At 44.7% G+C, this 15,586-nt stretch overlaps 1 protein-coding gene across 2 annotated transcripts; it reads left to right on the plus strand.

The window, feature by feature from the left end:
- Positions 1-507: 507 nt before the first annotated feature.
- adprm (ADP-ribose/CDP-alcohol diphosphatase, manganese-dependent) lies at positions 508-15,331 on the plus strand. Of its 2 annotated transcripts, XM_037462980.2 has the most exons (3): positions 513-1,811; positions 5,006-5,128; positions 12,107-15,331. In XM_037462980.2, exons 1-3 carry the CDS (start codon positions 1,250-1,252, stop codon positions 12,421-12,423), a joined length of 1,002 nt encoding a protein of 333 aa, XP_037318877.2. In that variant the 5' UTR covers positions 513-1,249; the 3' UTR covers positions 12,424-15,331. The 2 variants fall into 2 exon arrangements, with proteins under 2 accessions (XP_037318878.2, XP_037318877.2); XM_037462981.2 differs by lacking the exon at positions 5,006-5,128 and having other exon boundaries at positions 508-1,811.
- Positions 15,332-15,586: the final 255 nt, after the last annotated feature.

The raw sequence follows: 15,586 nt of genomic DNA on the forward strand, positions 1-15,586 counted from the left end.
GAAATGAATAGAGACACACAAACACAGTTAGGGAGTCGTTGATAACCTTTCTAGATTATCTGTAACACGTCTGCATTATTTAATAGGTTTATGTATTTAAAACTGCTGCCTTTTCAATTTTAAACTACATGTATGTGTAACATAGTTAATATGGGTTAGGATAAATCCTGCTAAAATGGCTGAACTACGCCATCTACTGTTTTAATGTGGTACCTGAACGGACCAACGGGATTGTGGGAAAATCCTCCATAAAAATTGAGGATTAAAAAGGAGGTAACGTGTTTTTTTGTATGTCCGTGAACAATGTTTACTTAATGTACTTTAACAATTCATTTATGGTGTAGCTTCATGATTTTGGATGTTTGTTATCTTCGTTATATTTACCTTGTTTTTTTATTAATTAATGAGATGTTTTGTACATGTTTTATTGTTTGTAATAATGTCGGGTTAGCTAGCTAACACCAGTTTTCTGTCGTCCTCCTAGACACTTGATCCCCAATTCTATTTGTGTCCGCTGTTTTGTCAGGTATGTTAGTTTGTTCAGATGGTTAATATATACCACTATACGATCGTTGCATAAGTGTTTGTTCCATTAAATTGAGGATTAAAAAGGAGACACGTGATCCCCAATTCTATTTGTGTCTGCTGTTTTGTCAGGAGCTCCAGAACCGCAAGTAAAGAGATAGAGGACACCTCATAGGAGTTACATATGCACAACACTCAATGTTTCTTTTTAAAACTTAATATATATGACCGGGTTTGATAAGTTAGCCAAGCAAAGTTTCTTGGTATTATCACATCTTTAAGTTATCAAAATAACCTAACATTACCTTTATTACTTCAGGATGGACAGCAATGGCGTTTTCGCACCGCCAGATTTAGTGGCGGCTCCTTTGTATCGAGAATGTCCGCGAGAGCGAGAGGGATCCACGACGCCTGCTTGCTAGCTAGCAAAATACAAGAGAGACAATAGCCACTTGTCCGCAGTTATCTCCTGCCTAACCACTAGTAGTTTAGTAAATTAGAATGAAGGGTGTTTAAATGAAACATTTTCTAACCGCATTATTTTGAAGGACACAGGCGGAAGCCAGCGTTTGGCCTGATCGTCAGACTCCGTTGGTTAGTTTCATTTCATCGCGCGCACAACGACGAGCCAAACAGCGTGGTTGTGTGGAAGTTACTACTAACCTCGACTTTCACGTCACACACAAATAATGTTGTGCGACGTCCGTTGTTCCGAATATCGACAATGGACGAAACGCCGCTGTTCACATTCGGAGTGATAGCTGACATTCAGTACGCAGATATCGATGACGGATACGACTTCACCCGGACGAGGAGGCGGTACTACCGGAGCAGCCTCCAGCTGCTGACCAACGCCAGAAGAAGCTGGTCAGAGTCTGCTGTCAAACCAGAGTTTATCCTTCAGCTAGGAGACATTATCGACGGTGTTAACAAGAGCTGCGGCGACTCTGACCGCGCCCTGGACACCGTGCTGACAGAGTTCAACTCCGGTCTGTTGGAGGTCCACCATGTATGGGGTAACCACGAGTTCTACAACTTCAGCAGGGCCGCGCTGCTGCGCTCCAGGCTCAATAGCACCCTCCACACGGAGAGATGCCTGAGCGAGATCCAGGCTGACAGCCAGCTGTACGCCTACCACTTCAGCCCGTTCCCCGGGTTTCGGTTCGTCGTGCTGGATGCTTACGATGTGAGCCTGCTGGGCAGAGAGACGTCAAGCGATCAGTACAGCGACGCCATGGCTGTGATCAAACCGCACAACAACAACGAGGATCTCAACTGCCCCCCAGGTACGACGAGCCGCTTCTACTGCCACCTGTGCTGTTGGTTCTGTTAGCATGTCATACAATACCATTGTATTAATAACACTGCTGCTAGCAGAGGCCGAGCCACATGTGTAGGATTAATGTCGTCACAATCTGTGGCCGCACGGCACGTGATCTTTTCTGATTGCTGGCTAGCTCCATGTGACAAGTTTTATGTCATGTCCTTTGAAGGTTGCCAGGGAGGAAATCTAAAAAGTTATATTATATGGAATACTCTATATAGAACGTTTTAAAAAACAAAATGCCATCATACAACGTATTATTTACTGTTGCTAGGTGACGTACTGGCTTGTAGCAGGTGTTTGTGATGTCGAGCAAAATAAAAATATATCCAAGACGGATGCCTTACGCCATCGACTACTGGAGCTTTTTAAAGTTTTTGGCTGTTTTTTGTACTTGTCACATAATTGCACATCGTCAGTGGCAAGAAAACCGTTTGGTTCAGGGTGAGCCAAGACAACTGGTTTTTGGTGGCGTAGCGTGAAACACTTCATACATATTTGTCGGTGCTTTTTCGCGATGCTTGTTAGTTATTTACCCATTACATCCACATGGTTAAAAGGTGCTTTAGAGACGTGAAATCCTAGAATACACCGGGGATTAAGCAATCACGTTAATTAGCAACATCAGTATGAAGGGAGAATTGAATAGTTTATGCAAAGTTTTTACCTCTGCTCAGTAGAAATATATTTAATCAAGCTTTAGAAAAAAAGAGCACGGATGAACCACGAGTTTTTTTTTGTCGTATATATTTAGATGTTATTGAGAGAGTAATCCTACTTAGGCAATGTGCTAGAAAACGTGACAGAACTATGTATTTCACGCTACGCCACCAAAAACCAGTTGTCTTGGTTCACCCTGAATCAAAAGGTTTCCAAGCCACTGACGGTGTAGAATTTTTGTTAAATAAAGAAAAATCGGGATGATATTTCATGATTGAGTGGCCAAATGGTTAGTGAAGATGTCTTGAAATGTGTTATCATTTTGCTCTCCATGGTTCGAATCCAGATTGTAGCGATCTTTCATTAAATATATTTTTCTAGATTACTTTGTTAAGTCGCTGTGATGCACGTCAATGTATGACAGTCTGAACATAAATCCTCTTTTGTCCAAATGTTTCGGTGATTCCAGGCTGCAGCATCGCGAAAAAAGTATCAATACACATGTTTGCATGTGTTCCATGATACGCCCACCAAACCAGCTGTCTTGGCTCACCCTGAACCAAAAGGTTTTCTTGCCACTGACGATGTGCAATTTCATGACAAGTAGTGAAATCAGCAGCGGCACCTGACAGCTCGGTTGGCCGACGGAGTAGCGCCGCCGTCTTATAAGGTGTTGCTGTTTTGCTCGACTGCATGAGTTCGAATCCAGGTGGCGATCTTTTAATAAATGTATGTTCTTTTATTTATTTCTTTATACGTGGCAGTGATGTAGTGCTCACTTATACAATCATAATCGCTGCATTGGATATGGGATGCATTTTAAACATTTTTAGCAATATGTTTGCGAATGTGTGACGAATCAGGTGACCAAGGCAGACAACATCTGCCGCTGTCAGGGCAAAATAAACACGCACGCGTAGCCAAACCAGTAGGTTCAAAAACCAGTAGGCACGTAACACAGGTGTTACACCCCTACTGGTTTTTACACCTACTGGTTTCCCTACGCCTGCGTGTTTGTGTTTACCCGACAGCAGCAGATTTGTCTGCGTCTGTTTCCTGATTCGTCACACATTCACAAACATATTGCTGAATCAGCAATATGTTTGTGAATGTGTGACGGGGGTAGGGGTGTAACACCAGTCTTCCACTGTCCAGTTGAAGGTGGAGGGGCAGGTGGAGGGCCGCTGTGTCACCGCTTTCATAAAGGAAGATTTTTCTTCTCACTGTCGTTAAAGTACCCAAAGAAATGTCTATAAAGTGAAAATATAGTCATTTGTGTCATGAAATAATACAGAATGACTAATGCTGTTATTTTTTTTATAAAGGTAAAAGAGCGAATAATGAAAAACCTTTATGCATTTACTCACACGGCCTTTGGCTTTCTCTTCATAGGAATGGCCTCTTCCTACTGTAGACCCATGTGTCGCAAAACATACAGAATATTTGGTCATCCTGTGTCTCCAAGTAATAACCTAAAAACGTGAAGTCAAAATGAAAAAGAAAATATAGAATTATGAACCGAACAAATAAAAAAGAAACGATTACCAGAAACAGGCTTGTTGTACACATTGAAGACAAGCTGATACAAAGTGCTTAAAGTCAAAAATAAAACTACGCACAGCTACACAATTAGATCTGCATGTGACTCTACCACCCCCCTTCAGCACAGCACAATGCCCACAAGAAAGAACGCACTACTAATGAGCATGGGGAAACCGGCTCCTCCAGTGTTTAAAACTAGAGAGAAACGATACATTACACAAATAAACATTTAACTAAACATTTGATGGAACAATGTAAAAGTAATTATTCTCTAATCTCTTTAGGACACTGTCCTCTCTAAATCCTTGATATCTTTCGCAATGTTCTAAAGAGAATACACCATATTTAGAAAATTCCACTTGATATCATGCTTTTAAACCTGTTTGAGGAAAGGCAAGGAGCTTACCTGCAGTCACCAAACAAAGGCTGCCTCAAGTTGGATTAACTGCTTGTCACGTTCAAAACTCTTTCAAAGTTGCGTGGGTCCTAGTTACGTGCCTGCAGTATTTGAATTGGGTAAAACGTGCATTCCGTGTGCAGATCAAAATCGGGTCCCCCGTTTGACAATGAGAGATCGGTAGGGGGTGTGGCCAAAACCAGAGCTGACGATTGCTGTCTGGAACTTGTAAAGGAATGTTCCTACCCGTATTTGTCCAGAAAAAAAAGGCCACGGTAGACTTAATTTTCCTTTTTAGTTGCGAATCAAATCCTATCCTTGCTCTCCTACTCCTACTACTAAGTTTAAAGCATGAATTTCATTCTTTCGTTGTCAGTCCCTGAGCAACTCTACTGGATGATTATGGTGTCAAGGTCCTTGCTCATGGGCGCACTGCAGAGAGGAGACAACATTATCCAAAAGGGCTCTGCCCCATGCTTCTCTGTGCATGTTTCACCCACAGCAGAGTGACTGACAATGGGATCCAGATGTTGACATGTAGTGCCTTTTTGTTTCAGTGTTTTTTGGGCAACTGCGGAGGTTCACCATGTTCAACGGGGGGTTCAGTAGGCAGCAGCTGGACTGGCTAGATTCTGCTCTGTCCTCGGCCGAAGACAAACAGGAAAGAGTCACAATTGTCAGTAAGTAAAACAGGACGTTTGATTCCTTGCATGTTACAAGTGGACCGTTGATGCAGTGTGAAGAAAGTCCGGGTCATCGTTTGAGAAGTGCCATGTTAGCTAGAGATGTGTAAAATACATGTTCTCTTTTTATGAACGCTGTCAATGGATCGGTCTCTTGGCTTGTTAGCGTGGCCAGGGCATCTTTCTCTCCAACGTGCGCTCACTGAGCAACAAACTGGACGAACTGCTGGTGAGGAGAGTCAGAGACTTTTCTACATCCTCCGTTTTGTGCTTTATGGTGGCTCTGTGGATCGATACCGGACTCCGCGCTCCAGATGACACAGAGCTCTCCAGTAAGACAGAGGGTGGCGGAATCTGCTTCTACTCCAACATGTGCAACGACGTAACAGTGATTCTACAACACTGTTCTCCTGATCTGGAATTTTTTTATCATTAACTGTAAACTCTTCACTTGCCTGTGAGTTTGCTTCATTCATCCCGGTTGGTGTTTGTTTGTGTGTGTTTGTCGCCGCCGGGCAACGTGCAGGAGACACAGTAGACACTCGCCGACCAGATACGGCGTGTGGAGCGGACCATCCCGGACAAACCTCAGCCATGAACTCCCTAAAACAGTTTATTAAATGACCTAGATGAGAATATAAGTGTTTGCATTGGACGTACAGTATATAGGCCATGGAATTGGCTATTTGGCCGTGGAGTTGACCCTAACCCCTTCCCCCGGTTGAAATTAACGAATGACTCAAAAAAAAGATTTATTCCTTTTACTGAACGAGATTCAAAGAACCGAGTCAGTAAAAAGATCCAAACTTCCCATCACCAATGTTTACTGGTCTTACCTGTGCTCTGGACTCAAGAATCCATGTGCTGTGTGCTGATAGTGAGTTGTTATTTCAATCCGGAGAGACTTGTTGAAGTTTGAACAGTGCTTTATTATAACATGCATTAATTTTGTTATTGCAATGTGTTTGGGGCTTGGACTCCATCCTGCCGTAGGAAAGACCAGGGGCCGGGATGCTGAGCCGAGCTATATCCCCCCCCTTCGGGAGTCCAGACACTGGTGATGGTGGTAGAGAATAAGTTGCTCCAATTTCCTGATGTGCCAGGTACTGCTGTAGATTGGAGGTGTCAGGGGTGGTGGCGGGTCGCCTTTGGTGCGCGCTGAAATGACAACTGACAGCAGAGAGAGAGAACAGTCTTTTAACGTTTGCCAGCCCTGATGCAATTGGTTTACGGTAACATCACCCACATCTGGTTGGCTGGTACTACCTGACCCCGCCCCTAATCAGCTGGCCGTGTGCCCCCATGGAGAGAGGAAGCCTACCGAGAATGGCAACGCCTGTCCAGTCTTCCTGACTGAATTTTCGCCTAAGCTTCATTTCAATCCGGAGAGACTTGTTGAAGTTTGAACAGTGCTTTATTGTAACATGCATTAATTTTGTTATTGCAATGTGTTTGGGGCTTGGACTCCATCCTGCCGTAGGAAAGACCAGGGGCCGGGATGCTGAGCCGAGCTATATCCCCCAAAAACAGGTTTATTTTATGATGAATAAAATAATACTTACGGCCACTGAGGAGTCCTAGCCAGACTTTAAGTGGAGCTGGTGGGACAAGGGGTTAGCTTGATAGGGGAACATATCATGGGTCACGGGGAGTCAAGAGCCGATAGCGGCCACAGTTAACAAGGAAAGGACAGGAAGATCTCGTTGAAACACAGACAAGGCCACGGGGGCAAGGGAAGCCGCAGGACGTAGCGAGGGCCTAGCTGGGCCACAGTAAGGCATGGTGGGATTTCAACAGATCCCGAAGTAAAAGAGAGGGTCTGCTAGACCAAAGGACGGTATAGGTTGGGGGCGAGATAGACCCACGCCAAGGGCAGGGTGTGGTCGTGTAAGCCTGCAGACAAGATAGATGTGGTCACGGTCGACCGCAGAACAGGACAGTCAGGGTCAAGGGAGACCGCAGAATAGACATAGTTGCGGAGGACCCCTCACAGAACAACTTGACCGGGTTCGCTCAGAGCGGGAAACAGATGGTCACATGGTGTACCTGACTGATCCTGTGCGCCCGCTGAACAGCCCTGCGTCGCTTGACGGGTCCAGCTTGGACCGGGCCCTGCTCAGACAGGCAACTAGCCCTGATCTATAGTGACCTGGTCGCGGGACCGCTAAACGGAAAGGTAGTCAGCTTGACTGGTCCCGTGAGACCGCGAAACAGAGTGTTGTCAGCTTGACGGGTCCTTTCGGACATCTTTTGGGGAAATTTATGTGGTCCCGTTAGACCAGGAAACAGACACGTTAAGCCAGGTAACGTTAAACCTAGGAAACACAGCCACGTTAAGTCAGGTCACGTTCACCTAGGAAATTAGATTTTCTTAGGGAGACTGGGAGGAACTACGCCGGTCCCCTGCATAGGGGACGCTGACCTGGCCTTCCAACATGCCAAAAGGGAATGCACCACCACCACCAGTTATATGCATGCTTACCCGCTCATTTACGGCTTATAGATCTTGCTTTGCACGTACTGCGCTACGACCAGGGCGGAGGAACGTCACAACCTCTGACGACCCCCCCTGGCCTGTTGGCTGAGAGCTTGTCAGCTGTGGGATGCTAGCAGCTCCTACAGTTATTACCTTCTGGAATTCACAGACCCTCTTAGGCTTCCAGAATCCAACTCGCCATCCTTGATGTTGGAGAATGTGTGGGTTGCCGCGGCGCAACGTACCCTTAGGCAGGATGACGAGGAGATACCTTGGTTTATAGTCAAGTAGCTGCCCCTAAATGAATGCCCTGCGTACTGTTTGTGCCAACTTCTTAAGCGGATAAATATTTCAGCCAACCAAGAATAATTTTAGCCCTTAGTTGAGATTGCTGGCCGCGCTTGATTGTCACGCTAAATGGAATCATCTGAAGAAAGGAGGCCCTGGTCTAGCCAGCCGTGGCTTTGACCAAAACCCCCCCAAAACACAGCTGGCCTGCATGCCTCCATGTTACTGATTCAGAACCGCTGTTGTGGCCGTTACACTAACACATTGAAACCACTGACACTCACGCTCCGTCAGTACCGCTCCTGTTCCCATATCGGTTGCGGCTGTTTGCATAAATAAAACGCCATGTCCTGCTAGCAGCATGGAAATACGCTTCCCCGCGGCATAATGCGTATGGCGAATTAGCCTCTTCGCGCAAACTCTTGTCATCATGCGACGAGTGTAGCTTATATGGTTCCGGTGCCTGGTTCTGCAACGCGGCTTATGGGCAGTTGAGTCGATACTCCTTCCCATCCATGGTTTTGAAAGGGGCCTGCCCGTGCTGCAAAGCTTTTCACCGCCAGCATAGGTGGCACACCGGCCCTTGTAAAAGGCGACCCAGAACACAAAGTCTTTGCGTGTTGAAGTTGTTGATATGATCAGTTATTAGTTTCCGCAGCCATGTTTGTCCCGTAGTTTCCTCCAGGACTTTAACGCCCCTCAACCGGCAATTTCAGAGATCTCCCTCCATGAGTTTGGAGCCCATCTGTGCATCCTTATAATCAGCCCATGACTGGTTGAATGGGTAACCGCAGCTCTGTATTACTTCCGAAAAAACGCTTCAAGTCGATTTGTTTCTCCTGAACAACTTTTATACGCCGGTATTATACTAACAGGATGGATGGAAAGGACATAGTTTTCCGACCAATCACAGCATTGTGGTTTGCGCGAGGCTTGGGTAGCTTGCTAGCCCAGCACATTTGGTTGACCGCTGCCAGAAGGGGTAACCAAGCACGGAACGGACGTGCACCGGGTCCTGTATGCATGCCCCTGTGTTCCTCTGAAAACGCATGACCATGAACTGGGCTTTTTTAGGACCTCATGCCGCTGCTATGACTGTTGCGAGCCCGATACCGGTGGTTAACGTGTCGCTGACGGGCAATCTGAGCTGGGTGACCCAAAGCGCCGCACGGATATATTGCAGTTGAATGTCGCTTGCGGATTTGTTTCTGTATGCAGGAGTCGCGCAAGCTTCTTTTTATTTTATTTATTCATCCTTATATTTCTTTAGCTTGAAAGCCATGCACCTGCATAGGCACATAATTATGACACTTCCCCCTTATTGCTAGTGGTCCTGTATTTATTTATGCAATACATTGCTATAGCTTAGACTATTTGACTAGAACATCATGTCCAGTTGTAGCAGTTATTCTGATCGATTACTTGTAGTCAATACGGTGGACCCGGCCTGAGTACCTTAGAAGCTTCACGGTACTGGTTGCCGAGCTGTTACTCCCGTAGTTCACGCTGTGATCGCTACCCAGCTCTGTAAGAATCTAGCTCATGCCCCCTCTCAGGGTAAACATTACATTACACCGCGCAAACAACGGTAGACGCCAGCGCTGCGTGCTCCGCCGTGGAGCGCTTACTTCAAACACCACGGAGCGTCACCTCGCGACGCTGCGCTAGCATCACATGAGGACAGCCGGACAGTGCTAACCGGGGAATAGCTTCGCATCGCGGAGCGTGTCCATACGTTAACAGCTTAGTATCTGCGTGCTTACCCAGTGGACGATCAGGGAATGCGGGTGCCTGTGAATGCCGAAGCTGCTTCATTCTGCATGGATGCGGAGGGTCGACTTGCCGAGTGTTAGCCCATCAAGGGGCGGCTTGCTGGACGGAACGCTGCGCGTTTCCCAGGCGTTGGAGATGACGGTGATTTCCGTCCTCGATGTTCCGCAGTAGCTGGAGAGCCGGTCCGGGGTGTAGCGCTCTCTCGCAGTAGGAGCTAGCGCCGCTAGTGGCAGTGGCAACTCGTTGAGGCACTTCCTGTTGCAGGTTGCGGTGCCTGTGGCTCTGTGGCAACTACCGCGGCGAGTCGCGGCAACTGCCTCGTGTGTTTACTCGGTCAAGAGACCAGGTCCTCGGTCGGGGGAGCTAAATGGACCGGTGCCTCAAGTTAAAGGAGCGTTACCACGATCTATGGGAGCGATGCCTCGGCTGGTATCGGTACCGGGAGCGCGTGCTTTACGCTCCCTCAGCGCGAGCTACCGTTAAGTCCTTAACACCTCGACTGTTTATGCCCTGGCTCTTAATAACGCACTTGTAGTTTGGCTACTTGATTTATTCGTACTCTATTGCTTCTTGTTCTGTACCCTCTGCTGAATGCACTTCTTGTCCCTTGGATTAAATCGTATGCTAAATTACATAAAACATAATGGGTTGTTTCAATTCGGTGCGGTTGGCAGGGAGGGATCGACTCGCTCTCTGCCAGCTGTGAGCCTTACCCACTCACACCTGGGCAGAGGGATGCTTGGTGCTCGGACCGCGCAGCGCTCTTACGTTTAGCATAACTGCTTCCTGCTGCGCCTCATAAAAGTGCTACTACGCCGGTGGCTCGCCGGCTCAGATTTTGCTTTAGCTTTTCGATCGATCGCAATCAACCGACGTCCCATCGGCGTTTACCGCAACATTGTTGTGTCGGACAACCTTCTTCTTCCTCCCCAGTTCTCTCTGCCGCTGAATAATAGCTTGTTTGATGGTCAACCGGTCACATGCACAGATGCGCAAGGACGTGCGGCTGAGAACTAACTCGATTTAAACGTCAACCGGTCACATGCACAGTTGCGCAAGGACGTGCAGCTGAGCACTAACTCGATTTAAACGTCAACCGGTCACATGCACAGTTGCGCAAGGACGTGCAGCTGAGCACTAACTCGATTTAAACGTCAACCGGTCACATGCACAGTTGCGCAAGGACGTGCAGCTGAGCACTAACTCGATTTAAACGTCAACCGGTCACCTGCACAGTTGCGCAAGGACGTGCGGCTGAGGGATAATAGTTTCTCTTCCAGAATCGTCTTACCGAGAATGCCCCGCAGTCAGAGCCAACCTATCGCATCTGGTTTTGCGTTGCAATGACACCTGCTCACGTCTGGTGCGCTCTGACTCGCCTTTGGTGCGCGCTGAAATGACAACTGACAGCAGAGAGAGAGAACAGTCTTTTAACGTTTGCCAGCCCTGATGCAATTGGTTTACGGTAACATCACCCACATCTGGTTGGCTGGTACTACCTGACCCCGCCCCTAATCAGCTGGCCGTGTGCCCCCATGGAGAGAGGAAGCCTACCGAGAATGGCAACGCCTGTCCAGTCTTCCTGACTGAATTTTCGCCTAAGCTTCATTTTCTATAACCTGTGGTCTGTGTTTAGCCTAAAGTGCTCTCTGCTCAGAACAGTCTAAATATATTTGATGATGCTGTATCTCCACTAGGGGCCAGTATTCACAGTGTACAGCATATTTTTTGTATTTATGAATAATTAGAGGGAAGTGTTAAACAGCTGTAGACTTCTTGAAGGGCTCTTTCTCTCTCTCTCTAGAAGTGACATGAGTTTGAAAGGTGGCATGCCGTGGAATGTACGTTCCTCCTCAATCATATGCAAATCCCATGCCGATGAGTACTTTATACAAAGCACAGCACAGTGTCTTAAATAAAGGAATGCATCTTTCCATGGCACTCTCATCCCTGACATGTACCCCTCCTATGAACGGCATGGCACTCTCATCCCTTACATGTACCCCTCCTATGAACGGCATGGCACTCTCATCCCTTACATGTACCCCTCCTATGAACCCAATGGCACTCTGATTCACCGGTTAATAAGTGGATAATTGTAAACATAAAAACATACTTTCTTGGGGCCCTAACTGAACATATTCAAAAATATTTAAACTATCAATTCTCATTGATAGTTTAAATATTTTTGCTCTTTTTTATGTATACACAGAGATTTCACAAACTTTTTGGTCAAAAGTCATGGAAATTCGTTGGTCAAAATGTGTATGAATCCTGAGCCTTGTATTTTCCCCATGAAAATCTCATGAAAATGTTTTGATATTGCTATACATTCCAACATTGCCAAGTCTTCAGTGGCACGGCCCTATTACTGCCAGGAGAAATATTTTTACGTCCCTCTGTTAACTTGAGACTGGCATTTGTGTTTTCCTGGCCAGGTCACCTACCCATCCACCCCTGCTCCACCGCTGACATCTGCCTTGCCTGGAACTTCGATGAGCTCCTGGCCATCATACGGCGCCACGGCAGCGTGGTGTGTTTCATGGCTGGACACGACCACGATGGCGGATACTACAAGGACGAAGACACGGGAGTGCACTATGTGACGTTACCGGGGGTGATTGAGACTCCACCTGACAGCAACGCTTTTGGTACAGTTTCTGTGTACAAAGACCAGATGGTGCTGAAGGGGTACGGCAGGGTGACCGACCGAGTGTTTCCATTTCCATCCCATTCGAAGAGACTCACATTATAAGGCAATATGAGAACTTTTGTCATTAATATTCATACGTTTTCGGAGCGGTTTATCAGCATGGCTCATTTAGAGGATGTTACATTCTCTGGGGAAGTGTGGGATTTTTACACTGGTCACTGTAATGTTTTTATTAGATGAAAGAAATCCACAAATTCACTCACTTCAATAGTGAAAGTACTATACTTAAAAGGAGGGCAAAGGTGGGAAAACTTTCGAATGTATTAACGGTGATAACTATTTAAAAAACAGCGGCAGTGTGAGGGGTTCACTTCCCTCAATTAAAAAAACATTTTGCACAATTTAGTGAGATTTGATTAGTGCAGTGTATTGCAAAATATAACTTAAATAAATCCAAGTTCTGCACAAGATAAGTGCAAAGCTGGGTAAATCACAATGTAAAACTATTTAACAATTAATAAAAATATACCATCATTAGTTATATGCCTCTCCAAATGTCCCTGTCACGTCTCTGGTACTCTTGTTGTGACCCATCTTTGATACAGTGATTATGCAATACCACGATGGAGCTTTTGCTTGGTGTTTTATCATTTCAAAAATGCTAAATTGCTTTGTGTAAGGAGACATTTTTTTTATGAAATAGAAATAGAACATGATGTGATGAAACGATCTAATTTAACTGTTAAGAGGACCTTTGAGCTATTTTTGACTTATTTTTCAAAAGTGAAAGGTGTTTAAATCTAAAAGCGCACTTTGACAATTTGAAACCATCAGAATGCAACAGTTTGATTGTTAAATTTAATTTAAGAAAACTTAGGAACATTTTAAGGAAAGATTGGAATGACCTGAATTTGATCTATTTGGAGCAAAACATCCAAACACTGAGTAGAGGGCCGCTCTAAGCGGAAGTGGACGTCTTTTCCTGTGTTTTACTTATTAAGTTGGATTCCATCAGTGTGAAGGAAACTTGTTCCAAAACCACTAGTCACCAGGTCCTCTTACAAAGTGATCAGTCACTATTTGCAGAATTTTTGTCACAGGATTTCTCTTGCCTTGCTTCATCTTTTTGGAGAACGCATCATACTCAGCCTTGCTGATATTGCAATGCTTGAATGAAACACAAACATCACACTGATCCTTTAGGCAGAAAGAATACAGAATAGTTCTCTTCATGGAACAAATCTGTGAAATATCATGTTCCAACGGCTCTCACCCCAGTAGTGGGGACATGTGCACAGGACCAGATAATAAATACAGGGTGATAGGAAACAAGGATTGAGCCTTTAAATGAGGAATTCTCCCTGAATCGCCCGCCAGCACTGACACTCTTACCGGTGAGGTCTTTCTTTTTGCCGAGCAAAGCAAAAAGCCATATAGTGTCCCATCAGTCCCGCAGTTAAGACACTAAAGTACAGACTCATACGTTATTGCTTAAATAAGATCTGGTTGTGGAGCACTTTTTTGGTAAAAACTCCCCACCTACAGGTGAAACTCAAAAAATTAGAATATCGTGCAAAAGCTCATTACTTTCAGTAATTCAACTTAAAAGGTGAAACTAATATATTATATAGACTCATTACATGCAACGTGAAATATTTCAAGCCTTTAATGAGCTTTTGCACGATATTCAAATTTTTCGAGTTTCACCTGTACATGCAGAAATGTATTACCAATATTTTTAAGCTCATTTTAAGGAATTACGGATTTTCTTTTCTGTTCAATAAATAATTGAGATGAGACTTTACATACTTTATACAAAAAGATGGGGACGTAGTTTGAGTGGAGAATGATGTGCTTTTAGAATCTCAAGCGCTTCTTCGCGGGGACAGTAGGCAGTCATTACTCTGATCTGATGTGTGTGTACGATGTATACAGTCAGTGTTTTAATATATTTGTTACATGTAATTTGGTAGTCAGTCATTTTCTATACCACGTATCCTAAAGAGGGTCTCGGGCTTAAGTCAATTCCAGCTATTTGTTGCTGAATTTGTTGTATTCATTTATATAAAAAAGACGTTGAAATTACTAAAATTACTAAAAACAATCAGTTTACCCATCATAGCAAGGGTCTCAGGGTCAAGATATCACACCTTGTGAAGAGAGCCCAGCAGAGGCTTTTCTTCCTGAGGAAGCTAAAACAAGTAGGCCTTCCTCCGGAGCCTTTGGTTAAGTGATAGAAAGCATCCTCTGTCAGTGCTTTACTTTGTGGTATGCCAGCTTCACAGCAGAGAACAGGAAGGACCTGGTGGTTCGGGTGGTTCCAACAGCAGAGAGGATTGTGAGAGTCACCCTCCCTAACCTGGACATTGTGTATGCTGGAAGATGCCTCAGAAGATTCAGGACTAATAAATCCCAGACTAACAGACTGTGGAACAGCTTTTTCCCCAGAGTGGTTTCCTCCATCAGCACCCCCCACCCAGCACCCCACCCGGCTCACACCGGATAGTGCTGCGGGGGGAAAAAAACTTTAACAAAGCGCCCTTTTCACTTTTAAGCCATTGATGCCTGTTTTTGATCTATCTTATATATATATATATATATTTATTTAATGTTGTTATACATACTTTGTATGTTTTTTACAATGAAAATACACATCCTTATCCTAATCTCTACAGCTGTTACTTTGGTTTTAAACTTTATTTTAAACTACTACATATTTTCCCATTGTTGCATTTTCTATAGACAGAAATGACAAATGACTTACAATTGCATTTACTGATAGTATTTTTGTAGTTTGGCTTTCTTGAAGAAGTTGTACTTTCATGATTATTGATGTTCTGGTTCTGTTCTCTCTTGATTGAATGCACTTATGTCAAAGCGCTAGCTAAATGATAAATATAAATGTAAAATGGCTTCACTATCTGTGCACATGCAACATCCTCTGTCCTGAAACCCTCACATCGACACAGGAAAAACTGTTTATTGAATAAAAATTATACCATCATCACCATCATGGCCAACATTACCTTATAAGCCATCTAAAGCAGCCCAAACCACCATAGAGGGCCTTGTAAAATATTTAAAATATATAACAACAAAAACTGAATAAATAAAGATTAATTCAAAAGTGTGATCTATACAAATCCTACGAATACCAGATTATAAAAAGATAACAGTGAATCAAAAGTTCAAGTCCACTATAATAACAGATACAACTTCCGGTATTGGATTCTGCGCATTGTAAGGGTGTCTTATAAAAAAAACC

This window comes from Pungitius pungitius, chromosome 21 (genome assembly GCF_949316345.1).
Source record: "Pungitius pungitius chromosome 21, fPunPun2.1, whole genome shotgun sequence".
NCBI classification, from domain to species: domain Eukaryota; kingdom Metazoa; phylum Chordata; class Actinopteri; order Perciformes; family Gasterosteidae; genus Pungitius; species Pungitius pungitius.

What these genes read in the sequence shown, in the direction of transcription:
- adprm (XM_037462980.2), top strand. Translation starts at nt 1,250, where the DNA reads ATGGACGAAACGCCGCTGTTCACATTCGGAGTGATAGCTGACATTCAG. An exon ending in GGATCTCAACTGCCCCCCAG is followed by an intron (nt 1,812 to 5,005) that starts GTACGACGAGCC and finishes TTTTTGTTTCAG; the next exon opens with TGTTTTTTGGGCAACTGCGG. An exon ending in GGAAAGAGTCACAATTGTCA is followed by an intron (nt 5,129 to 12,106) that starts GTAAGTAAAACA and finishes TTTCCTGGCCAG; the next exon opens with GTCACCTACCCATCCACCCC.